Raw genomic sequence first — 27,613 nt, 5'->3', positions numbered from 1 at the left:
GTCAGCTGCTACATGTGTCTTTTTACATAATAGCTAGGAATAAATACCAGACACCAGGCCTGTATGCAGGATTTTTTGGGGAGAGGTGTTGATTTTGAAAAAGTGAACCTTTTTCCAGGGAGGGGGGGGCAAGTTTGTGAAAAGTGCACTTCCTTCCCAAAGTTTGGATCTTTTTTGACCAAAAAGCGTAAAAAATATGATTTTTTGGCTTGATGCTTTGGTCCTGGTGGGGGGGTCCATCGTTAAATTCCCGTATATACCAGACTACATGTACCGTAGACATGTGCGGATTTTGATATGGGAAGTACACGCTGATGAGGATTTTGGGCTCCATAGATTGCCCCATTGTCTCTGACATGAGACTCACAGATAAAAGTCTAAAAAGAAACAAAACAAGGAACTTACTTGATGATCCGTAAAAGAAGAAATTGAGATAAATAAGGAAGGGGTTGCCCTTTCTGAAGATGCCAATGGCGTAACTCAGTGCTACGATGAATATTGATGCCACTGCAATAATAACCTGATAGGTCACAGCCCAAGCCACCCTGTTGAAAACAAAATAAGAGTATGAGGTTAAACTTCAATAGAGGTTGTGCATACAACGTATCATACAATAAATATGGCGGACTACTCAAATGGATTCAACAAAAGCATGATTGCAATCTACCGTGACAGTTCATCTCACACACATAACAATTGCACTACAATCAAATAGGTTGACGACAACATTTGATTGAATGGACTGCACTGTGCTATGATTACGGTGAAGGACACTGGTTCAAATCCTTTGTTTGGAGCCAATCAATAAAAGCATGCAGGGCCTTTATAAAACATACGAGAGAAAGACAGACACTGGCAGGATGGGGTATTCCAGTTGAAATCCATACTCCCCCTGTGGAAGACATGACCTTAATCTCTCACACAGGGGGTGTAGACTTCAGATGAGTCACCCATTCAGGTAACCCCATTTGAAATTCACACACCTTGTGTGGGAGATTACGATCATGCCTTCCATAGGGGATGTATGGATTTTAACTGGAATAGCTGAATTAGTGAGAGGAGCACAAAGTTAATGATTACACTATTTTATGTATTACAGGTACGTGGTCAAATTTTTATTATTGTGTTTTGTACCTATATTATTAAACACCTGCACCAAATAATCTGATTCCAATGTTTGGAGGTGATTTGCGCTCATATCCATGTTTGCACTTTGGTTTTAAACAAAATGTATTTCACAACAGCCCATAGAACAGTATGAGTAGTAGCCATCATGGGATATGAGGCTATCACTTTTTTCATCCATAGCAATAGCAAAATATACAAGTTTAAACAAGAATATACCATTTTACAAGTCAACCTCAAGTGACCTATGACCTCCATATGTGACCTTTGATATCAGCAGTATATGAATGTACCCATAGTGTATAATGAAAGACAAAGATAAAAAGACTAGTTTGCGTCTGACGTCACTGTCAATCAAATTATCTACGATCCTTGATTGGCTAATAGCGCTTATAAGGAAGGTCGATTCATCTGACTGGTGCCGATCGGAGAAAAGGAATAGCAATGAATGGCGAAAAATTCGAAAAATTATGTACTAAGGCAAAAAGCAACTTTTCTAGGCATTGTTGACATGGTGCCTTCACCAAAGAAAGTTTCCTAGTATAAAGACCTAACTTTTGAGATGGTTTGTATGTTTAAAGGTGCAAAATTAACAATTAGGCGCCCGGTTTTACCACCGTGTTCAGCAACTCATATCATCACGACACTTGTAAACAAACCGTGCTCGGAGTTTGATTGACAGATGACGTCAGACGCAAACTAGTCTTTTTATCTTTGTCTTTCATTATAGCTTGGTTCCAATAGGATTTGAACCTGAGAGTATTTCTACAAAACTTAAATCAATTTGTCATATACATACATATACACCCCCACACACACCCACAAACAGCCTCCCCCATATCCCTACAAACAGCCGGAAAAGTGATTATATAGTCTCCTCCTTTCAGGCAAGACAAAAAAATGTCATTATTGAGAAATACAGAACTACAATGATATGAACTAGAGTCAACAGATTCTGAGTACAAGCCGCCGCAGTTGACCTTTGACCCCTAAACTTTGACCTTTGGGGTCATAAATATTATTACGGGGTATATTTTAACATGTTTAGAATGTCGTAAGAATAATTCCTGTTGAATTTGAGCTCGATTGGACCAATTTCGAAATTTGACCTTTGACCCCTATAACTTGACCCTTGGGTCACGGATGGGGTCAACTGCTCTTGCATTGTGCTTAGGAAGTCATAAGAAAGATTCCTGGTGAATTTCAGCTTAATCGGAACTTATACATGGATTTTGATTTTTTTAAATTTTGATTGACCTTTTGACCCCTTAATGACCTTTGACTTCAATGGAAAAAAAACCTTACGTACACTGACAAAATGCATTGTTCCAATTTTAAATAAAAAATTCTACTATGTTTAGTTGTTAAGATAAAAATTCTTAAAGTTATTTAGCTAAAAACAGGAAGTGACCCCTTAATGACCTTTGACCCCCAAAATAAAAATACCATGCATACATCAGGTAGCACTGATTCATGTATGATGGTTATATTACTCTGGTCTGTTTACATTAAGAGATAAAATTTTTTTGAACATTTTTGATAATTTTAGTTTTTGACCGGAAGTAACCCCTTAATGACCTTTGACCCCAAAACTGTAGGCATCCTAAAGACCCTGGCTAGTAGCGATGCATGTGTGTTAATGGCGACTCTCTGCTATATAATTTGCAAAGACAGTGATTTTTTGAATATTTTTTACAAATTTTTCAGACTTTTACCGGAAATGACCACTTAATGACCTTTGACCTCAATTCTTTTGATAGGTTTTAAGCACTGCCACATGTTGATTCATATGCATGAGTCACATGATCATTGCATGTAATTTGTGGAAGGAGTAGCATTTTTTATTTTTATCAACATTTTTGGCCATAAGGTCATGGTCAAAGGTCACAGTCAGGTCAAAGTCAAATGTAAGGTTTGGCCTAGTCCAGTGGTCATTTGGCTCAAGTATGGTTGAAATCTGCAGTGGCGTAGATTTCTTTTTGACATTGGGGGGGATGGTGTTGAAAAAAATTCTTGAAGAATAGTGAATGCAGCACCTTTTAGCGAAAGAATAAGTTGATGTTACAAATGCGCGAAGCGCGCGAAAAATTTTGCTATTTTGAAGCTAAACTGATGAAATATGGTGCAAAAGTTGAATAAATGCTGGCAAAGCGCCAAAATTTGCACTTTTGGGGCTAAAATGGGCAAATGTGAGATAAATTTGGTCAGAAACCTATATTCAGGCGTCAACATTGGGGGGGATGATTGTATGGAGCATCCCCCCTGGCAAAATATTGGGGGGGATAAATCCCCCCCATCCCCCCCGGGATCTACGCCTATGGAAATCTGTCGAAGCATAAGAGAGCTAGGGCGAAACGTGGCAAATCACGCAAAATGTCACGAGGTTGCCAGAGGAAAGAAAGAAGAAGAAAGAATTGGAAGAAGACAGAACAAGCCGACGTTCGTCGTTGGAAGAAGACAGAACAAGCCGACATTCGTCGTCGGCTTGTAAATAGAAAGGACAAACTTAGTTTGGTGTAAAAACAAATATAAAAACCTGAAACTTCATTATTTGAAGAGCTTGTTTCCAAACCAAGTTCACAAACACATGTTTCTGATTTACCTGTGTGATATTGCAATGGGTTGTGATGCTATAGGTATAGTAATTTCAGTTTGATGCACCATTACAAAGCAAACAGTGGATGGATGCACAGTAACAATCCTGTGTCAGGCCTTTGGTTCCCAAATGAGAACAAGTCTGCATATTGATATTCAGCATTTTTGTGGTAAATAATGGCTTGTTGCAGTCTGGGCTTGTTGATGGTACAACTCATTGTTGCTAATGTCAAACTTGCCAAAGTAATTGTGATTGTATCACACAAGAAAATGAGAAACATGTGGTTGTGGACTTAACATGGTTTGGAAACAAGCTCTTCATCTGACAATCAAGTAATGCTGTAGAACTCTCATTAAAATATTTTCATATCTTAACACGATAAATTACTTTTTTAATAAAGGCATATGATTTAAGTGTGAAATTAAGGTTAGCCGAAAGGTGTTTCATGCGCTTGATTTCAGAGGGGCGTAAGTTCATAACAGAAACAGCCATGCAGAAAATGAACAAGCGTACCGGGAGGTATAAGCCTACTTTATAATTATAATAGAATATCGATCCACGGTCAAGACATGAAACTTGGTTCAGCTTCGTGCCCGGAGCTCGTGATGCGGGGGGCACAAGCCGTTTTGGCAATTTTCATGAGGATTTTATAAATTTTAAAATCGATTGGGGCACTTCCTCTGGCCCCTATGCCCGCCCCATGAAGATACGCCACCGTCTAGAAAATGTGTTGATAGAGCTTTGATATCTTTGATGAAATAAATAAATAACATCAACAACAACATCACAAAGCAATTATTTGTAAATCGAATTTGGGAATATTGAACAAGACAGACTTAGCAGGCCTACTAATTTCTGAATTATATAAAGTGAAAAACAATCAATCACTGTAGTCAGCAAATCAATCAAATATACAAAAACTATAAAAGAAAGGAGCAAGAAAGAATAAAGAAATAGTGAATAAAAAAAAAAAAAAGAAAGAAAGAAAGAAAGAAAGAAAGAAAAAAAAAAAGAAATGAAAAAGAAAAGGAGAAAGAAAAGAGGGAAGAACAGAAGTAAAAATGAGAAAAGAGGAAAAAATGAAATTTCAGCCACACGGGACTCGAACCCACAAAAATTAATCATAATAGATTCAAAGTCCAACGCTCTATCCGCTCGGCCACACATCAGCTTACGCAATTGATTGTCCTCAAAGGGGATATATAATTATAATTTGACGCAATGACGTGATTACAATTGCGTCCGCATAATGGCTCTTAGAATAAACACGCATGTCGGCGCTGAAATTTTGGACTAACCCGATGGAGAAAAACCTCGTTTTTGCAAAACTAGCTTCAATTTGGAGTGAAAATCAAATGGAATAGCAATTGGCAGAATGTTGAGAAATAATGTAGGTATTCAGATGTCTAAATTAACGTCCCGTAATCAAGATATCGATAATTTCACAAACCAGCTTTTTCTCAAGCAAATTCTCCAAAATTTCCCCAAAAACGGGCTTTTAAAATTTAATCGGTACTGTATTTGGTTCTTCCCCATGGCAACATTATTTCTTTGATCGATTTGTAGTACAATACGAAAAAGAAGAAAACAATCACTCGGCGGGGATTTATACGGGGCGCACATTTGAAAAAACCGTCATGGAACGTGTTTTTGAATTTGTGAACATGGTGCGTAAAAATGCTTTAAACGAAGGATTTTAAAATTTATTCTAAAAATTGTATATAACACACACACAAATGTTAAGCTACATCCAATGCACCAACATTTCACTCGCTGCGATATTTGATTACTGAGAAAACTCTGTTTTAGAGAACAACTTTATACGTCTTTTATACGTTTTTATACGTTTCTTCAGATAACCTTAAGTACATGTATTTCATTGGAAAATTCTGTTTTATTCTATAAATGCATATCTCTTTGCCCTACACCTGACCTGCAACATTTCATACACCTGTGTAAGGGGCTGTGCATTAATTATGAGCCCTGGGGGAGGGTAAAATTGGGGGGGGGGGGCAAGAAATTGTTGGCGAGAAGAAAGGGGGGATAAGCAATTTTGGCAAGCTGAGAGGGGGGGGGGGACAAGTGATTTTTGGCACACATTCTTGGGGCGCCTTTTAAATAAAACGCTCTAAAAAGGCTTAGGAAAACTGTATGGAAACGTTTAAGAGAGTTTATCCGATAGACTCAGATGGTAGGTGGAAGATGGGGGTCAGCAAATTTTGTTCATATTTTGTCAATCAAACATGTGTCCATGAGTATTTACAGTGGAGGTATTAAAAAATTTGAGGACCCCCACTGGGAGATACTGGACCCCCTCAAAATGAACCCCTAGGATTGTCTTCTCAGACACAAAAACTTCGAAATTTGCGCTAACTTTCGACTAGAGCCACGTAATAACACCAATGTGCAGACAATTTATTTATACTTCACAGTAATTATGCACATTTTGTCTCGACAGAGCAATTACAAATTCTTTAGAAAAAGTTTGGATTGTTCCATTTTCAGAGAGGGGTGTAATGGCCTTTTTAGCAATTTTGAAGCCAAGTTTACAAGATGATTGTGAGAGTTCCCCAGTATTTTTGTAAAAGTTATTGATATGTTGGATAACGTAAATATAGGCCAAACAATTGAGCAAATAAAAATCATGGAGACTTTTTCCGTTTTAAAATGAGCACATCTTATTTCATGCCCTTTTTCCATGTTTTCAGAAAATGCAACCGCAACATTTCTAAGCTATAAACTCATGTTCGGTGATTTTCCATGTTTGAAAAGAAATTGGATAAAACGTGAGCATATTAGAAGTAAACAACATCAACAATACTGTTATGTAATAAGTTTGGGGCCTAAATTTTGCTGTGGAAATGCTTAGAAAAGGACTATTCCATTATTTGTTGGGTGTCAATACCCCGTGTCAGTACTACAATTCCCTCTGTTTTGATTTAAAAATTGCATCATGCTATATGCATCCTGAAATGAATATTATCTCTTTCTTCCAAGGTAGATATAGGCTACAATTATTTTCTATCACATGTAGTGAACAACAAAGACAATAGTAATATTGGAATGATACATTCATCAAGTAGGGGTGTTATTATGATAAACATAAAAATGCTTATTTGTCTATGATTCCTAATTTTTGAAATACCAATAATGCTGCTGACATTCAATTGATTTTGGGATTTGTATTGAGGTTCCTATGAACTTCTTCCTCCTCCTCTCTCTCCCCTCCTCTCTCTCTCTCTCTCTCTCTCTCTCTCTCTGCATGCTCCATCATATTGCAAAGCATGTAAAAATCAACATTTTTAAGTGGCATTTTCTACCATGCGTGGCAATATTTTTCAATTTTTATATCCTTTCTAGTTGTATTAAATAAAGAATACATTTTCATTTAAGGGCTCGGATTTTTCCCAAAAAGACCTAACTTGCTTTGGTGTTTTGGGAAAAATATCTATATCAGATTAAGGTCAAAATTTTCAATTGATCGTCGGCTTTAAGGTGGTACTACACCCCTGGCCAATTTTGTGCCTATTTTTGCATTTTTCTCACAGATTATAGCGCATTGGTGACAAGTAAGATATGTATAATTATAGGGGCAAGGAGTACAACTACTGCACTGAAAATTTTATTTCAGCACAGACAACAGTTGTGGAGTCAAAAATGAGGGAAAACCAATATTTGATCAATAAATCAATATACTTATCTTGAGTCCCTGAAATTCCAGTGTAGTAACTGGATTCCTTGCCCCTATAATATACATAACTTTTATTACCAGTGTTTTATTTGTTTTTGAGAAAAATGCAAAAATAGTCACACATTTATCAAGAGGTGTAGTACCACCTTAAGTACATATCATCATATTTATACAATTTACTTTGAGGACTGTTAAATTTAAAAAAAATATATAAATTTTTAATTTTAATAATTTGCCATAAAATGTGTATTATATCGCGAATTTAAAATTAGCTTTAATTTCATGGCTATCTTTACAGAATCAGATTTTTTATTGGAACTGTTGAAAAGTGACGCTACTATTTCTATACCAAAACTATTATCAAAACTGGCGCCGTTCGCAGTAACTCGGAGAAGGTCTACCTTTCTTGTATTAAATAATTTCATATTCATATCCATTTGAGTGATATAAATAAAATAGCATGTTTTTATTTACCGGAAATTTGCTCAATTCACTGGCCAATTAAAAATTAGTATAAATGGCTGTTGCCATGGAAACTCTCTTTGAATTCTCCTAATATATGTGGCCTAAAAATAAAGAATCCATGTATATCAATAACATACGAGGGGGTATCAAAAAGTTTTAGAAATCGACCAGAAGTGAAAGAGCTATATCAATGAAATTTTGTCAGTGCAATCATTGGTCCTTATGTACATTTGGTTCAAAAATGGTCTCATAGGTATGTTTACTTTTTTACAGGTGGCACTAGATGCCAATAACCCGCTGCCCCAGTTACTGCGCATAAACTGCAAGATTGAGAAAATTGAGGCAAGCAGCATTATTAAGGTCCTGCTTTTGAAGGGTTGCAGTGCCTAGAAAATTGATGATGAAATGAAAGTTATCTTCGGTGGTGATTGTGATATGTCACTGTCGCTCTTTGGAAAAGGAATTTTATTTCATCACAGATTTTCTGGGCACTGTAACCCTTAAAATGGAACTTAATCATACTACATGCCTCAATTTTCTCCATTTTGCTGTTTATGCGGTAACATAGGCAGGTAGTGACATCTAGCTCCTGTAAAAAAAAAGTAAACATACTTATGAGACCATTTTTGCACCATAGTGTACATAAGGACCAGTGATTGCACTGACAAAATTTCATTGATATAGCTCTTTTACTTCTGTGCGATTTCTAAAACTTTTTGATACCCCCTCGTAAAGTGTAATACAAACTTTTGTAATGCAAGTAATATGAAAATGGGTCAATTTTTGGCCAAAATTCCCCAAATTACTAAAAACATGCATTTTATGACTAAAGAGTACTTATGAATTGCAAGAGGTCATAGGCCACAGAAAAATAATGTTGCTGTCATCTGGAATAAGGGAGGCAACAAAAGATGCCATAGTAGGTTTTATCTTGATGATAATGTGGATGGAACCTTCCGAGTGGATCACCTGATGCGCGCTGGTACCGGAGATGAAATTTGGCAGGGACCACCATGACCACATGGCACTCATGATATCCAGGTCACTATCGAGCAGCAGATTATGCCTGCGCGGCTGCGCCTGTGGCAATTTCCAGTTTCCGTGGCAACAGCCATTTATACCAAAGGGCAATTTTTTGGAAAATTTACCAAATGTTACGGGGGAAATTCGCTTTAAAATGACTGAATGAATATAAATGACTGTTGGCATGGAAACTGCCATCCCTTTGAATTATCCGAATAGCTTACACTGTATATCAAAAATATAGAATAAACCCACTCCCTATCCGAAATGGCAGGGATGTGCCTCGGCCATGTTAAAAGAAGTGGAAGTGCCCCCGAATAAACCAAAATATAAAATGTAAAAAAAGAGCAAACAATTTATCTACATGTTTCATTTTTAACAGTATGTTATTTTTCTATTTTATCATTAATATCAATATTGTTATGTAATTTTTAAACTGTTGTCTAGCTTTTTTCTATAATATGAGGTTTACGGGCATGGTTCAAAGTCTAGAGTAAAAAAAGGGTAAATTTGGTCAAAATGGATTTTTGCCCGGTAGGCCCACCCTTTTCAAATAAAAGACATACAGGCACAAATGAGTGCCATGTGGTCATGGTGGTCCCTGCCAAAAGTCAAATAAAAGACATACACGCACACCCCCACACCACGCCTTAAGAAAAACAAAACATGACCAATTAAAGCCCACTACTAGTATGATTTACCCCCCTCCCCCACCCAAGGTTAATAGGATTTTGTACTTTTGTGGCATGGGCCCTTTGTAGGCCTAGTTCCTATACCCAAAGTGCTGATACATGTAAAATGATTAAAAGTCAGAATAGGAGCTTGTGATCATCATAATAATCGTGATAACGCTAACATATAGGCCTTTATGTTCATGGAGCATTATTTACTGGTGATGTTACCAATATGCTGTAAAAAAGAAGCACCCATCACAGATATTGGAACCATGTACTTGATTTGTATTCTTAAATGTGGTGCTCAACTCATCAAAGCAATAACTGTTCAAGATAACTGACTCGAGATAAGGGACTGATCAACAGTGAAAAGATCATACGTTTGATGTTGGTGTAATATACAGCATCATTATACAAATGCCATACCGTTTATGGGGAAAACATGTGTTTGTGTTTTCTGAAAAGTAAAGAAGTCTCCATAATTTTTATTGCATGATATAAATAACCTATGTACAGAGCTTCTCTCCTGTAATGAACAATATGAAAAAAATTGGGGAACTCCTACAATGACGTCACAAAGTAGAGGGATATTTCACTTCTTTTTTTTTTTTTTTTAAAATGTGAAATATGGCCCCCTCCCCTGTAAATAAATGGAACATCCCGATATAGATATTTGTTGTTTTATATTTTTTTCAAGAAGACGAAGGATGAAAGATTTTGTGTACAAAAAGTTACTTTCATAAATGCTCGTCTTAGGTGCAAAAATATTGTTCAAAAATGGTATAAAACAGCATTTTACAAGTCGGGGAAATACGCGCTTGGGAGTTCATGGAGCATTATTTACTGGCGATTTTACCAATGTGCTGTAAAAGAGAAGCACCCATATACTTGATTTGTATTCTTAAATGTGGTGATCACCTCTTCAAAGCAATAACTGACTATTGACTCAAAATAAGGGACTGATACAGTGAAAAAATCATACGTTTGATGTTGGTGTAATATACAGCATCAATATACCAATGCCATATATTGGGAAAATACATGTTTGTGTTTTCTGAAAAGTAAAGAAGTCTCCATGATTTTTATTGCATTATATGAATAACCTATGTACAGAGCTTCTCTCCTGTAATGAACAATTTGAAAAAGATTGGGGAACTCTTACAATGACGTCACAAAGTAGAGGGATATTTCAGTTTTTTTTTCAAAAGTTGTAAAATGTGAAATATGGGCCCCCCTCCCTGTAAATAAATGGAACATCCCAAAATAAATATTTGTTGTTTTATAGTTTTTCAAGAAGACGAAGGATGAAAGATTTTGTGTACAAAAATTTATTTTCATTAATGGTCATCTTAGGCACCAAAATATTGCTCAAAAATGGTATAAAACGGTATTTTACAGGTCAGGGAAATATGTGCTAGGGGCATATTTTAGGGGGTCCCATATTTCCTAGGAGGGGCATACCAGATTTTTAAACCTGATTACTGTGAACACTTATCCAAACTTACTAAATTGCCAAAATATGGTTGAAATTTGCTGACCCCCATCTTCCGCCTTTTTCCCATTTCATCGGTATTTCTCAGAAAATCTCTCTTAAATATACAAATTTTCTTGCTTGCTGCGCTCGCAACATGTATAAAGACCATTTAAGTTTTTCAAATTGGGATTCCAAAAATTTGGCATGTGCAAGGGAGGGCAAAGATATTTGGGTGGACCGAGAGGGGGGGGGCAAGCAATTTTTGGCGAGCCGTTTGAAAATTTTACCTCCCCCCGAGCTCAAAATTATTGCACAGCCCCTAACTGTGAAGTCGTGCATATCCCTTTTAACAACAAAAGGTTCTTTATTGCCATATAATGGCATATCTAGGAATATTAGTTCAACAAAGGGGTTTTTATTGTGATATGCAGAAGAGGTCAAAATTAGCACCGTGTAAATCCCCATTTGTACAATAAAGCTACATAAGTACAGTCAATGGACTGCTTTACTTGATCCATGCTGTTACATCGTGTAGAATATTCTATTTTGACACTATTAAATGAACTAGAAAGTAGCATTAATGGCCAAAATAACCATCGCAGGCCTTGTTTGCAAGGCAGTACTGAATATAAACCTGCTGTTCATCTTAACAACTAGTCTACATGGCCGATACCAAGCCATAGCAGATGAGGAAGTACAGACTTGGAATGCCACAAGCTGTGAGACCTATTACACCAACTTGTCCAAAGCATTAAACATGTCCAAACTCAATCACAGTTGCCTTAGAGTTGTGTCACCTCCTGGAATAGGAATACGCATGAATCTTCTCGCTGTAGACGCAGATTGGTCTTATTATAACTACTTCTATATCCAGTATGACAGGAGCGAATGTGAAGAAGAACAAATTGTTGCATTTTCGGGCGCAGCAAAACCATGCAGCTATGAATTTAACACAAATCTGCTGGAAATTCATCTCCACGCATCGATCACTGTACAATTTATAAACTCTTCCATGGATGAAAACCCACTGCCTCCAGTTTGTGACTTCTCTGATATTGTTGGTCTAAATCAAGATCAAGATCATCAATCTTGTGCCAATCTGAAGTACTATGATGATATTCAAACAATCACGTATGAATTCAAAACACAGTTTGAACTGGAGGAACAACACCCATTTCTGGCCCCAGCCGTGGAATTTAAACATCTAGATCGTTTTTTTGATGCAAGTGAATTGCCACCACTGCAGTTACCTGTTGCAAGTAAGCTTAATTTTAACAGTATATAATTTTGTATGTTGTTTTAAAAATAAAACTTCTAAATCAATCAACACAAAAATTATATTGATGTACATTCCTTGCGTACATAGTGGTAAATGAATAAATAGCATCATTCAAAACACATTATGGATTATAAAAAACTCTTAGATTCCGTTTACACAAAGCCTGAAGTCAACTTCAGAATTTGAATTTGACTTCATTTGTGTGTAAACAGGGTCGTTATGCTCAACTTTTAAAAGTCGACTTCTAATGACAACCTGTAGCAACATAATATTGGTATCAATTTAAAGCTTATTGTTTAGTGCTTATATTTTTATTCAAATCATGAAATGGCAAAAATGCGACTTGTTCCTGATTTTGTCAGAGCGGATCACATATGCTACTAATTACTTTTATAATTTTTTTTCTGAAACTTTCGACTAACTCTAAAAGGTCTTGGGGGAACTTAGAACTTATGAACCCTTTATAATAGAGGAGACACTTTGACGCTTTTCTCACGTTTATTCTCAGATGTTACATGTGTTGGTAAACTCCCGCAGTGTCCGATGGGGTGTTCATGTACACTCGCTTATCAACAGTTTGACATCCACTGTTCTGCTATTTCTACCACATCAAGAACCCTTCTGCTATACTTCATAGCAGCAGATCCTACCAGCTCTACCTGCAGTACAACTGCACTTGATATCTCCAGCAGACGACTCCAAGACATCCAGACCGGATCCTTCTCAAACCTCACAGATATCACCTACTTATTTGTATCTAGCAATGATCTAGAAACACTTCAAAATGAGACATTCAAAGGTTTGAACCAGCTTCAAGTACTGGACCTCTCAAATAACAGGATTTCCTATATTACTAAAGGTACATTCTTAGGTCTTGCACATTTAAGTCTATTGGTTTTAAATGGGAATGAGTTAAGATTAGTTACGTCCGATATGTTTTTTGGATTAAGTAATTTGGAAGTGCTTTATCTCGCAGACAATATCATAACTACAGTGAATTCTGATGCATTTTTCTATTTAAAACAGCTTAAGATAGTATCCTTAAGAATGAACGTAATCACCAATTTGTATTTTCAATCTTTTAGTGAAAGCCTTTATATTCTAGATGTATCTAAAAATAATGTACACTATTTCAGTGTCAACATGTCAGAGTATTTTCCGAACCTAACTCATTTATATCTACAGGGTAACTCCATTGCAAACATTAAACAAATCACATTTGAACTGATTCCCAACTTGTCCCTTTTGTATCTCCATGACAATGTCATCAAATCAATACCTAGTACATTGTCAAAATTTGAAAGATTAAAACGGTTATTGCTTCATTCAAACATGATATCTGAACTTGATGTGAAATTATTTGATAAGTTACAAAATCTATCTATTCTTTCACTGAATTCTAATAAGATAACAACATTGCCATCAAACATATTTGATAATCTCAACAGTCTGACAGAACTATACCTTTATAACAACACAATATCTGAACTTGATGTGAAATTATTTGACAAGTTACAAAATTTATCTCTTCTTTGGCTGCATTCTAATAAGATAACAACATTGCCATTAAACCTATTTGATAATCTCACCAGTCTGACAAACCTAGTCCTTTATAGCAACAGTATAGCTGAACTTGATGTGAATTTATTTGATAAATTGCAAAGTTTATCTATTCTTTGGCTGCATTCTAATAAGATAACAACATTGCCATCAAACCTATTTGATAATCTCACCAGCCTGACGGAACTAGACCTTTATAACAACATGATATCTGAACTTGATGTGAAATTATTTGATAAGTTAGAAAATTTATCTATTCTTATGCTGCATTCTAATAAGATAACAACATTGCCATCCGCCTGTTTGACAATCTATCCAATTTGATAAAACTGGACCTGTATGAAAATAATATTTCTGAGCTTGATCAGAATATATTTCAAAATTTACATCACATGCAGGTTCTTTGGTTACATAATAATACCATAACCAGACTTCCATTTGACATATTTCAGAATTTAACTAACTTGAAAGTACTTAGTCTCTATGGCAACATGATATCAGATCTTGATGGCAACTTGTTCTGTGAGTTAAAAAACTTGATGTTTCTTTCACTACATACAAATAAACTTTCAATCTTGCCATCAGACATATTTGATAATCTCACCAGTTTGACAGAATTATACCTTTATAACAACATGATATCTGAACTTGATGTGAAATTATTTGACAAGTTACAAAATCTATTTCATCTTTCCCTGCATTCTAATAAGATAACAACATTGCCATCAGATATATTTGATAATCTCACCAGCCTGACGGAACTAGACCTTTATAACAACATGATATCTGAACTTGATGTGAAATTATTTGATAAGTTACAAAATCTATCTATTCTTTGGCTGCATTCTAATAAGATAACAACATTGCCATCAAACCTATTTGATAATCTCACCAGTCTGACAGAACTACACCTTTATAACAACATGATATCTGAACTTGATGTGAAATTATTTGACAAGTTACAAAATCTATCTATTCTTTCACTGAATTCTAATAAGATAACAGCATTGTCACTAGGTCTGTTTGATAATCTTGCCAATTTGAAAGAGCTCTATCTGTATGACAACATTATTTCAGAGCTTGATCAGAATATATTTAAAAACTTACACCAATTACAGGTGCTTAACTTAGAAAATTATGCTACACACAGACTTCCACTAACAGCTTTGCCACCACACATTTTTGATAACCTAGTTAATTTGAAAGAACTAGGCTTAAGCAACAACATGATATCAGAACTTGACAAATATATAGTTAATGGATTGACACAATTACAGATTCTTGAGCTGAATAACAATAATTTATCTGATATCCCAATACTTAATGAACTTGGCAATTTACTTTTACTGGATTTGGATCAAAATAGAATCACTACCTTAAGAAATAGAGTATTTCAAAATCTAGCAGCATTAACACTCCTGGATTTGAGGAACAACAACATTTCAAAAATAGGACAAAACAGCTTTCTAGGTCTTGGAAATGAATCTATTATTGCAGTTGATTCACCAGAATTATGCTGTTTTACAAACGACCAAGATCAATGCATATCCACTGAACCAAAATCTCCGTACTTGACTTGCAAGCAATTGTTGACTAACAACTGGGTTAGAAGTTCCATGTGGATACTTGGCATCTTTGCATTAGCATTTAATGGTTTTGTTGTTGTTTACGGCTGTATTGAAATCAAATATGGTAATACGTATAAAGATAAGCTGTATAATCTATATGAAAAAAATATATACATGTTATACATATATAAAGAAAAACTGCCCCAGATAATATATATTACAAACCTAGCTGTAGCAGATTTCATTATGGGTATCTATATGATCATAGTTGCTATAGCTGACCTACAATTTAGCCACCAATTCCCTTTAAAAGCTGACAATTGGCGTAACAGTGTTACATGTAAACTGGCAGGCTTTCTAGCTGTGCTATCTGGTGAAGCTTCACTTTTTATTCTGATTTTGATAAGTATTGAGAGATTGTCAGCTTTTATTTGGCCATGGAAACACCATCTAAAAAGACTAAATCCTAGCATAACAAAAAGTAGATCAAACATTATTGGAGTAATAGTAGCATGGATTTTAGCAATTATTCTTAGTTCAATTCCAGCAGCAATTAGTAATGGAAATCAGTATTTGTATGATGTCTCTGAAGTATGCATTGGTCTTCCATTGGCAAGAGATTTGTCATATCAACTCAGTTACCATAATGTAACAGTTCACTTGATGCCCTATAGACATGATATAGTGTTACCATATGCCACTCGTGGATTAACACACAGTTCAACAGGCCCACCTTATTCAACTGGGCTGTTTTTAGGACTGAACTTCCTGTGTTGTGTTATTATTTTCATATGCTATGCAGCCATATTTGTAAGAGTAATTTGTGCAGGACATATACGTGCACTCCAGATGAGTGTCTCCAGGTTAAACATTGAGCTTTGGATGACCTTAAAAATGGGAATTCTTGTGTTAACTGACCTCCTATGCTGGATGCCTATCATTTGTTTAGGCATCTTAGTTCAAATGGATAAAATGAAACTTTCTCCGGAAGTTTTTCCATGGATTGTAGCATTTGTATTGCCCATTAACTCTGCAATCAATCCACTCCTGTATGGAATATGGGCAATATCATCTAGGCGAAGGGAATATAAACAGAGAGCTTATAAACAGAGAGCATGGGATGAAACACCACTGTAAAATAGTTAAAATTCAATCCCACAACCACTGACAAGGGGTGGGGGTAACACGGACTACGAAGGGGGATTGCAACCCTCCAATAGCTACATATCCAGTGATACCAAAATAAGTACAAACATTCCCCATATAATGTCGCTATGATGTCATAATGTGAGGGCGCCTTTGCAAATTTGGGAAATTCTGGCTATGTATACAAAAGTATAGGCAAAATTGATTTTTGCCTACAAATTTTACAAAAATGCGATGAATTGTCACCAAATTTTTTCCTAAATATAAAAGGAAATTAATATTTTCACCTAACTAACAAGTAAAAAGTCAGTAGTTCTTGGAATAATTTTACAAAAGCGAAATGAAAATCATTGATTTTACTGTAGAAACCAATGGTGGGCCTCACCAACCCCCCGGTCATCTGTGGTGGCCGGTCCAGCGGTCCTACCCCCAAGTAAGGTACTGGGGTAATTATGTTATCACTAAAATGAGCGTAAAGGATGCATCTATGATTAGCTTGAGTTGTTTGGGCGTAAACATGTGCATTTTTTTATGAAGGATAAAAAATCCGGGGGGGGGGGTTGGTACAACCCCCTCACAGTTCTAGGGTTAAGACAAATATTGACAATATAACAAGTAACACTAATGTATATACTAAATATTTATCAAGAAGCTGAATGCAAATATCTGGATGTTAATATTGATAAACAATATAATTGGCAATGGGCTATTCCAGTTGAAATCCATACACCCACTATGGAAGACACAATCTTAATCTTCCACACAGGGAGTGTGAATTTCAAATGGGTTTACCTGAATGGGTGGCTCCATTTGAAATCTACACCTCCCTGTGTAGAAGATTAAAGGTCATGTCTTCCATAGGGGTGTATGGATTCGATTGGAATGGCACAAATGTATGGAAAATTCATACAAGATATGTTGATGATGAAACAACTGAAAGTACACATAAGACTAAGACTCAGAATCCAAGAATGAACCTAGCGTAACTTTGTAACATCCTATGACATCAGCTTCTCAATCAAAGGCGGCAAATTTGAAACTGAGATAAAGGTAAAAATATGGAGCAAAAAACAATAACATACATAAGAAAATAGACATCAAAAAACTTCATAGACTTTTAGAACCTCCGTTCAATGCATTTACTTTAAAAAGTAATAATAAATAAACAGTTTCAAAACAGCTCTCAAATCTCATCTTTATCCGCAGTAACTTTTGTTTTCCATAAACTCTTTGTACTTCTCATGATACATGTATGTCACCATTGTTATATTTAATTATTGCTTAATGTTTATATTTTTGATCTTTTGTGTTTTGCTTACCAGCGCTTTGAAACTTTCTTAAAAAGGCGCTTTATAAATGTTGTAGTATGTATGTAGTATGTAATGAATAATGAAAAATGGCTGCATGTGATTTGAAAAACTGACAGATGCAAATCTAAAACTTAAGGACTATCCCAAATTGTAGTCAAGATATCATCACAGCATCACCATCCGCTGAAGATGAAGTACTGTTAAAGTTAGGGGCCGTCCATAATTTTTGCCATTATCACTTATGCACAAGACCTAAAGTTTTAGGTGTTTTGGGGAAACAATTGTGTATCTTCAATACAAAAGGTCAAAATTTTTAAATGATGTCAGCTTTTCTTCCCAGCTACATACACTTTTAGTACATATCATTAGATTTATAAAGTTTGAGGATTGTTAAATATCAAAAATAAAAAAATATATCAATTTTTAATAATTTGCCATAAAATTTGTATTATGTCACAAATTTCAAAAAATCAACATTATTTAATATTAGAAGGACATTCCTCGAAATTCAGAATAAAATTTGATACATCTGATGTGCTCTCATGTCCACAAAAAATACTGTGCAAATGTTGCTATCTGATCTCTTAAAAGTTAACTATTGCGAAACGTTGGCGGTAGAGAAAATTAATAAATGTGTGTTTTACAGACTTTAAGCAAACTTGGCATTATGTTTTATGAATAAAATACAATGATGGATTTCAATAGATTTGAAGTGTTTTTAGACTTTGCACTAATAAACCTGGTCATGTTGTTTAAATTTAATTTCAAATGTTCTTGTCTGTACTTGTATTTTAAATTGTAACACTTTTGATTCTAGCAATTGGTCTGTAAAGACACGGGAAACTTTTTAATCATAATATCACACCTAAAACTGACAGTTTCAAATTTACCATTCCTGTGAGCTGGTTTGTCAAATTCTGTTAAGGATCAGTTTATCTTGCATATTGGCACAAAATCTTTTAAAAAATATTTGAAATATTATATTGTAACAGTATTGAAGAGCCGGACTTTAATGTTTCGGTTTTCTGATCAGTGACCTACATTTCTGTCTTCATGTTTTGTGCTGGTTGGTTGGGTGGACATGGATTGTTGCAGGGTGGGTTGGGTAGGGTGGGCCAACATGTCTGACTGGTAGAGGTCTCTGAGCAGATTTCCCATCTTATATTGTTTTTCAATATCTAGATTGTGCAATAGTATACCTTTATATACGAGGGGGTATTCAAAAGTTTTTGACATCACCCAGAAGTGAAAGAGCTATACCGATGAAATTTTGTCAGTGTAATCACTGGTCCTTATGTACATTATGGTCCAAAAATGGTCTCATAAGTATGTTTACTTTCTTCACAGGTGGCGCTAGATGGGAAGTAGGCGCATAACCTTTTCATGATAAGATCCTCCACTTTCTTGAGTTTTTTCTTGGCTCATCTGTGAGGGACATGTGGCCAGTTTGGAAATTCCTTTTTCAAAAAGCAATAGTGCCATATGATGGGCAATCATCACCGTAGATTGCTTTCATTTCATCATAGATTTTCTGAGCATTGTAGGCCTAACCCTTCAAATGCATGAACTTAATCACGCTATGCGTGCCTCAATTTTCACCATCTTGCAGGTTATGCGCCTACTGCCCATCTAGCGCCACCTGTAAAAAAAGTAAACATACTTATGAGACCATTTTTGGACCATAAGGTACATAAGGACCAGTGATTACACTGACAAAATTTCATCGGTATAGCTCTTTCACTTCTGGGCGATGTAAAAAACTTTTGGATACCCCCTCGTATATGTAATTGCCCCAATGGGTTGGAGGAGTCACACCTCTTGGTGAGTGTCTTGATGCTTCTGTCTCGTCCGGGTAGCCCATTGGGTCTATTTTCTTTGTTTGCTTTTGTATGTATTGTGTAACTTTACTTGATGTATTTTAGCCGAATTTGTAAAATAAAATAAACATAACAAATGTTCTTTTTCTTCATTTCCTTTCTTAAGTGTCCTTTTTTTAAAACTATGTTATTAATTAATAAATGCATTAAATTAAATATTCATGAGGCAATGAATCAATAACAACTGGCATTTAATCAGTGCATTTCATGCATTGATTTTGAATATTCATGAGAAAATGAGCAAAACAACTGGCATTTCATGCATTGATTCTGAATATTCATGAGGAAATAACAGCTGGCATTTCATCAGTGCATTCATGTATTCATTTTGAATATTCATGAGGAAATGGACCAATAACAGCTGGCATTTCATGCATTGATTTTAAATATTCATGAGGAAATGGACCAATAAAAACTGACTGATTCTGAACTTGGAATGTTGTTGAATTTGGGATTTTAAGCTTTTAAAAACAAAAAATTAAAATATATTGTGTATGACTGAAGTTAATAACTAGTTATGATTCGCTGACATTCAAACAACAGGTCTACATCCCCTAGTCCTATGGTCCACTAGTCCTAAGGTCCACTAGTTCTAAGGTCTACTAGTCCTAAGGTCCCCTAGTCCTAAGGTCCACTAGTCCTAAGGTCCACTAGTTCTAAGGTCCATTAGTCCTAAGGTCCAGTAGTCCTAAGGTCCACTATCCTAAGGTCCATTAGTCCTAAGGTCCACTAGTCCTAAGGTCCACTAGTTCTAAGGTCCATTAGTCCCAAGGTCCACTAGTCCCAAGGTCCCCTAGTCCCAAGGTCCACTAGTCCCAAGGTCCCCAGTCCCAAGGTCCACTAGTCCCAAGGTCCACTAGTTCTAAGGTCCACTAGTCCCAAGGTCCACTAGTCCCAAGGTCCATTAGTCCCAAGGTCCACTAGTCCCAAGGTCCACTATCCTAAGGTCCACTAGTCCCAAGGTCCACTAGTCCCAAGGTCCACTAGTTCTAAGGTCCACTAGTCCTAAGGTTCGCTAGTCCAAATGTTTGCTAGTACCAGGGGCGTATGCATTATGCCCTGCCAACCAGTGGCATAGGTAAGCCCCCCCCCCAAATCACCAAAGGCAAAAAAGGTCCACTTTGTAAGCGTAGTGAGCAAAACAAAAAGAGATTTTTATGCTTTTTGGTCAAAAAAGGTCCAAATTTTGCCCATTTATGCGGCGTAGTGATTTTAATAAGGAGATCATTAGTAAATTCTGTTTTATTTTAGAAATGCACATTGCCTTGCCCTACACCTGACCTGCAACATGTGTATTTGTGAAGTCGTGCATATCCCTTTTAACAACAAAAGGTTGTTTATTGCCATATAATGGCATCTAGGAATATTAGTTCAACAAAGGGGTTATTATTGTGATATGCAGAAGAGGTCAAATTTAGCACCGTGTAAATCCCTATTTGTACAATAAACCTACATAAGTACAGTCACAGGACTGCTTTACTTGATCCACGCTGTTACATCGTGTATACATTTTCACTTTGACATTATTAAATGAACTAGTAAGTAGCATTAATGGCCAAAATAACTATCGCAGGCCTTGTTTGCAAGGCAGTACTGTATATGAACCTGCTGTTCATCTTAACAATTAATCTACATGGCAGATACCAAGCCATAGCAGATGAGGAAGTACAGACTTTGAATGCCACAAGCTGCGAGACCTATTACACCAACTTGTCCAAAGTATTAAACATGTCCAAACTCAATCACAGTTGCCTGAGAGTTGTGTCGCCTCCTGGAATAGGAATACGCATGAATCTTCTCGCTGTAGTCGCAGATTGGTCTATATATAACTACTTCTATATCCAGTATGACAGGAGCGAATGTGAAGAAGAACAAATTATTGCATTTTCGGCGTGGCAAAACCATGTATCTATGAATTTAACACAAATCTGCTGGAAATTCATCTCAGCGCATCAATCACTGTACAATTTATAAACTCTTCCATAGATGAAAACCCACTGCCTCCAGTTTGTGACTTCTCTGATATTCTTGGTCCAAATCAAGATCATCAATCTTGTGCCAATCTGAAATACTATGATGATATTCAAACAATCACATATGAATTCAAAACACAGTTTGAACTGGAGGAACAACACCCACTTCTGGCCCCAGCCGTGGAATTAAAATATCTAGATCGTTTTCTTGATGCAAGTGAATTGCCACCACTGCAGTTACCCGTTGCAAGTAAGTTTAATTTTAACAGTATATAATTTTGTATGTTGTTTTCAAAATAAAACTTCTAAATCAATCAACACAAAAATTATATTGATGTACATTCCTTGTGTACATAGTGGTAAATAAATAAATAGCATCATTTAAAACATATTATGGATTATAAAAAAATCTTAGATTCCGTTTACACAAAGCCTGAAGTCAACTTCAGAATTTGAATTTGACTTCATTTGTGTGTAAACAGGGTTGTTATGCTCAACTTAAGTCAACTTCTAATGACAACCTGTAGCAACATAATATTGGTATCAATTTAAAGCTTATTGTTTAGTGCTTATATTTTTATTCAAATCATGAAATGGCAAAAATGCGACTTGTTCCTGATTTTGTCAGAGCGGATCACATATGCTACTAATTACTTTTATAATTTTTTTTATAAAACTTTCGACTAACTCTAAAAGGTCTTGGGGGGACTTAGAACTTATGACCCCTTTATAATAGAGGAGACACTTTGACGCTTTTCTCACGTTTATTCTCAGATGTTACATGTGTTGGTAAACTCCCGCAGTGTCCGATGGGGTGTTCATGTACCCTCGCTTATCAACAGTTTGACATCCACTGTTCTGCTATTTCTACCACATCAAGAACCCTTCTGCTATACTTCATAGCAGCAGATCCTACCAGCTCTACCTGCAGTACAAGTGCACTCGATATCTCCAGCAGACGACTCCAAGACATCCAGACCGGATCCTTCTCAAACCTCACAGATATCACCTACTTATTTGCATCTAGCAATGATCTAGAAACACTTCAAAATGAGACATTCAAAGGTTTGGACCGACTTCAAGTATTGGATCTCTCAAACAACAGATTTTCGCAAATTACCAAAGGTGCATTCATAGGTCTTGTACATTTAAGTCAATTGGTTTTAAATGGGAATGAGTTAAGATTAGTTACGTTCGATATGTTTTTGGATTAAGTAATTTGGAAGTGCTTTATCTCGAGACAATATCATAACTACAGTGAATTCTGATGCATTTTACTATTTAAAACAGCTTAAGATAGTATCCCTAAGAATGAACGTCATCACCAATTTGTATTTTCAATCCTATAGTGAAAGCCTGTGTATTTTAGATGTATCCAAAAATAATGTACACTATCTCAGTGTCAAGAAGTCACAGTATTTTCCAAACCTAACTCATTTAAATCTACAGGGTAATTCCATTGCAAACATTGAACAAATCACATTTGAACTGATTCCCAATTTGTCTGTTTTGTATCTCCAGGACAATGTCATCAAATCACTACCTAGTACATTGTCAAACTTTCAAAGATTACAACGGTTATTGCTTCATTCAAACATGATCAATGATCTTGGTGTGAACTTATTTGATAAATTTAAAAGTTTATCTATGCTTTCACTGCATTCTAATAAGATAACAATATTGCCATCCAACCTATTTGATAATCTCACCAGCCTGACGGAACTATACCTTTATAACAACACAATATCTGAACTTGATGTGAAATTATTTGATAAGTTACAAAGTTTATCTATTCTTTGGCTGCATTCTAATAAGATAACAACATTGCCATCAAACCTATTTGATCAGCTCACTAGTTTGACAGAGCTAATCCTTTATAACAACACAATATCTGAACTTGATGTGAAATTATTTGATAAGTTACAAAATCTATCTATTCTTTCATTGTATTCTAATAAGATAACAACACTGCCATCAGGCCTGTTTGATAATCTTTCCAATCTGATAGAACTGTATCTGTATGAAAATAATATTTCTAAGCTTGATCATTATTCAGAATATATTTCAAAATTTACATCACATGCAGGTTCTTTACTTACATAATAATACCATAGCCAGACTTCCAATTGACATATTTCAGAATTTAACCAACTTGAGAGTACTTAGTCTCTATGACAACATGATATCAGAGCTTGATGGCAACTTGTTCTGTAAATTAAAAAACTTGATGTTTCTTTCACTACATACAAATAAACTTTCAATCTTACCATCAGACACATTTGATCAGCTCACCAGTCTGACAGAACTATACCTTTATAACAACATGATATCTGAACCTGATGTGAAATTATTTGATAAGTTACAAAATCTATCTATTCTTTGGCTGCATTCTAATATGATAACAACATTACCATCGAACCTATTTGATAATCTCACCAGTCTGACAGAACTATACCTTCATAACAACATGATATCTGAACTTGATGTGAAATTATTTGGTAAGTTACAAAATCTATCTATTCTTTGGCTGCATTCTAATAAGATAACAACACTGCCATCAAACCTATTTGATCAGCTCACTAGTTTGACAGAGCTAATCCTTTATAACAACACAATATCTGAACTTGATGTGAAATTATTTGATAAGTTACAAAATCTATCTATTCTTTCATTGCATTCTAATAAGATAACAACATTGCCATCAAACCTATTTCATAATCTCACCAGACTGACAAATCTATATCTTCATAACAACATGATATCAGAACTTGACAACAATATATTTAATGGATTCAAACAATTACAGATTCTTGAACTGCGTAACAATAATTTATCTGATATCCCAATACTTAATGAACTTGGTAATTTACTTCTACTGAACTTGTATCAAAATAGAATCACCACCTTAAAAAATAGAATATTTCAAAATCTAGCAACATTAACACTTCTGGACTTACGGAACAACAACATTTCAAAAATAGGACAAAACAGCTTTCTTGGTCTGGGAAATGAATCTACTATTACAGTTGATTCACCAGAATTATGCTGTTTTACAAACGACCAAGATCAATGTATACCCACTGAACCAAAATCTCCGTACTTAACTTGCAAACAATTGTTGACTAACAATTGGGTTAGAAGTTCTATGTGGATACTTGGCATCTTTGCTTTAGCATTTAATGGTTTTGTTGTTGTTTATGGCTGTATTGAAATAAAATATGGTAATACATATAGAGATAAGCTGTATAATCTATATGAAAAAGATATATTCATGTTATACATATATAAAGAAAAACTGCCCCAGATAATATACATTACAAACCTAGCTGTAGCAGATTTCATTATGGGTATCTATATGATCATAGTTGCTACTGCTGATCTACAATTTGGCCATCAATTCCCATTAAAAGCTGACAATTGGCGTAACAGTGTTACATGTAAAGTGGCAGGCTTTCTAGCTGTGCTCTCAGGTGAAGCTTCTCTTTTCATTCTAATTTTGATAAGCATTGAGAGGCTGTCAGCTTTTATTTGGCCTTGGAAACATCATGTACAAAGGCTTTATCCTAGCATAACAAAAAGTAGATCAAACATTATTGGAGTAATAGTAGCATGGATTTTAGCGATTATTCTTAGTTCAATTCCAACAGCATTAAGTAATGGAAATCAGTATTTGTATGATGTCTCTGAAGTATGCATTGGTCTTCCATTGGCAAGAGATTTGTCATATCAACTCATTTACCATAATATAACAGTTCCCTTGAAGCCCTATACAGATGATGTAGTGTTACCATATGCCACTACTGGAATAACACACAGTTCAACAGGCCCACCTTATTCAACTGGGCTGTTTTTAGGACTGAACTTCCTGTGTTGTGTTATTATTTTCATATGCTATGCAGCCATATTTGTAAGAGTAATTTGTGCAGGACATATACATGCATTGCAAATGAGCATCTCCAGATTAAACATTGAGCTTTGGATGACCTTAAAAATGGGAATTCTTGTGTTAACTGACCTCCTATGCTGGATGCCTATCATTTGTTTAGGCATCTTAGTTCAAATGGATAAAATGAAACTTTCTCCAGAAGTTTTTCCATGGATTGTAGCATTTGTATTGCCCATTAACTCTGCAATCAATCCACTCCTGTACGGAATATGGGCAATATCGTCTAGGCGAAGGGAACATAAACAAAGAGTTTATAAACAGAGAGCATGGGATGAAACACCACTGTAAAATAGTTTAATTCAATCCCATGACCACTGACAAGGGGATGGGGGGGGTAAGGTTGTGTGCAGTTAATCCTAGAACTACTCAGTATCTTTATCTTGGTGACAGTGTCTTAATGCTTCTGACTCTTCCAGACTAGCCCATTGGGTCTATTTTCTTTGTTTGCTTTTGTATGCATTGTGTGTGTATATTGTGTAATTTTACTTTGCTTTTTGATGTATTTTAGCCGAATTTGTAAAATAAAATAAACATAAAAAATGTTCTTCCTTTCTTAGTGTCCTTTTTTTTAAAACTTTGTTATTAATTAATAAATGCATCAAATTAAATATTCATGAGGCAATAAATCAATAACAGCTGGCATTTCATGCATTGATTTTGAATATTCATGAGGAAATAACAGCTGGCATTTCATCAGTGCCTTTCATGCATTGATTTTGAATATTCATGAGAAAATGAGCAAAACAACTGGCATTTCATGCATTGGTTTTAAATATTCATGAGGAAATGGACCAATAACAACTGGCCGATTCTGAACTTGGAATGTTGTTGAATTTGGAATTTTAAGCATTTTAAAATTAAAATATATATTGTGCATGACTGAAGTCAATAACTGGTTTATGATTCGTTGACATTAAAACAACAGGTCTACTTTTTCCAAATCAGCCCCCCAATAAATCCTGGCTATGCCCCTGGCTAATACCCCGGTGAACTTTTGGACTAGCCAACCCTTTTTATTTTTTGGACTAGCGAATCTTTGTTTTGACTTGTGAATTGTATTTTTGGACCAGCAAACCTTAGATAGTAAAAAGTCACAAAACTGACTTGCAGTTACAAAATTGTCCATCCTCCTTTGGGGTCATGTGCTGTTCTGTAAAAAAGGAGCACGTATTGATACTTGTCGTTTGAACTATACACAACAAAATCACATATAGTCAATAAAGGCACTAACTGTGATACCCGCAAGTAAAACATGCGAAAAAGTGAAGGGTAAGTCAATAAAAATGTCACTAGGTGATTTTTCATATAAAAAAATTGCTAAAAAGGAAGAAAATGGCAGTGTTGATAAATACGCCATTCAATAACATGTGTTCATACCACAGAATTAGAGAAGGAGAACCGGGACTCCATATACCGCCACATACAATCACACATATAGGAAGAAAATTGGGGGTATTCGGTTCTTGCAGACAGTGCTCGGAGATGAACTTAAAAACTCTGCATCTCATCTGCATCGAGTGCGTCTCTCAAATGCTCCCATCATGCATGTCGCGCGTGCATAACAATGAATGCCTCAAGTGCATTCCGAGGGGAGCCGCATACCCCAAATTTTGCTCCATGCCTGGACTAGCGTATCAAGATGGTGGTTTAGTCCCAGTTCTCCTTCTCTAATTCTGTGGGCCATACTCCTCCAGCAGTAACTAAAATAAGTGCGACATCTTACCTTTATTACTATAGCCAAAATATTTAATTCTCGATCATGAGAGCCAACTTGGGTACGCACAGTTATTTGCGTTGAGCGTACTACGCAAAGACCTTTTGAGAATTTACCAATTACACGGTCGTTGCTAGGCAAGGCCAAGGTTCGGTCATGCAGGTCGCGCGATCGTGTTATTCTATGAAAAGT

The 27,613-nt window shown here is 35.7% G+C and overlaps 2 protein-coding genes across 2 annotated transcripts in view; one reads left to right on the top strand and one right to left on the bottom strand.

Moving 5' to 3' along the window:
* LOC140141174 (cholesterol transporter ABCA5-like) overlaps positions 1-27,613 on the bottom strand; it is a 202,757-nt gene that overhangs the window by 144,194 nt on the left and 30,950 nt on the right. The window contains exon 7 of the mRNA XM_072162968.1: positions 406-545. Within this exon, the coding sequence (XP_072019069.1) occupies positions 406-545 (140 nt within the window). The remainder of the gene's footprint in view (positions 1-405; positions 546-27,613) is intronic.
* LOC140141605 (uncharacterized) lies at positions 11,629-14,556 on the top strand. Its single transcript, XM_072163517.1, has 2 exons — positions 11,629-12,307; positions 12,836-14,556. Exons 1-2 carry the CDS (start codon positions 11,629-11,631, stop codon positions 14,209-14,211), a joined length of 2,055 nt encoding a protein of 684 aa, XP_072019618.1. The 3' UTR covers positions 14,212-14,556.

The sequence above is a fragment of the Amphiura filiformis genome, chromosome 19, assembly GCF_039555335.1.
Source record: "Amphiura filiformis chromosome 19, Afil_fr2py, whole genome shotgun sequence".
Taxonomy (NCBI): domain Eukaryota; kingdom Metazoa; phylum Echinodermata; class Ophiuroidea; order Amphilepidida; family Amphiuridae; genus Amphiura; species Amphiura filiformis.
Note: the sequence above shows the minus strand (reverse complement) of the source record. Positions and strands in the feature narration are given on the sequence as shown.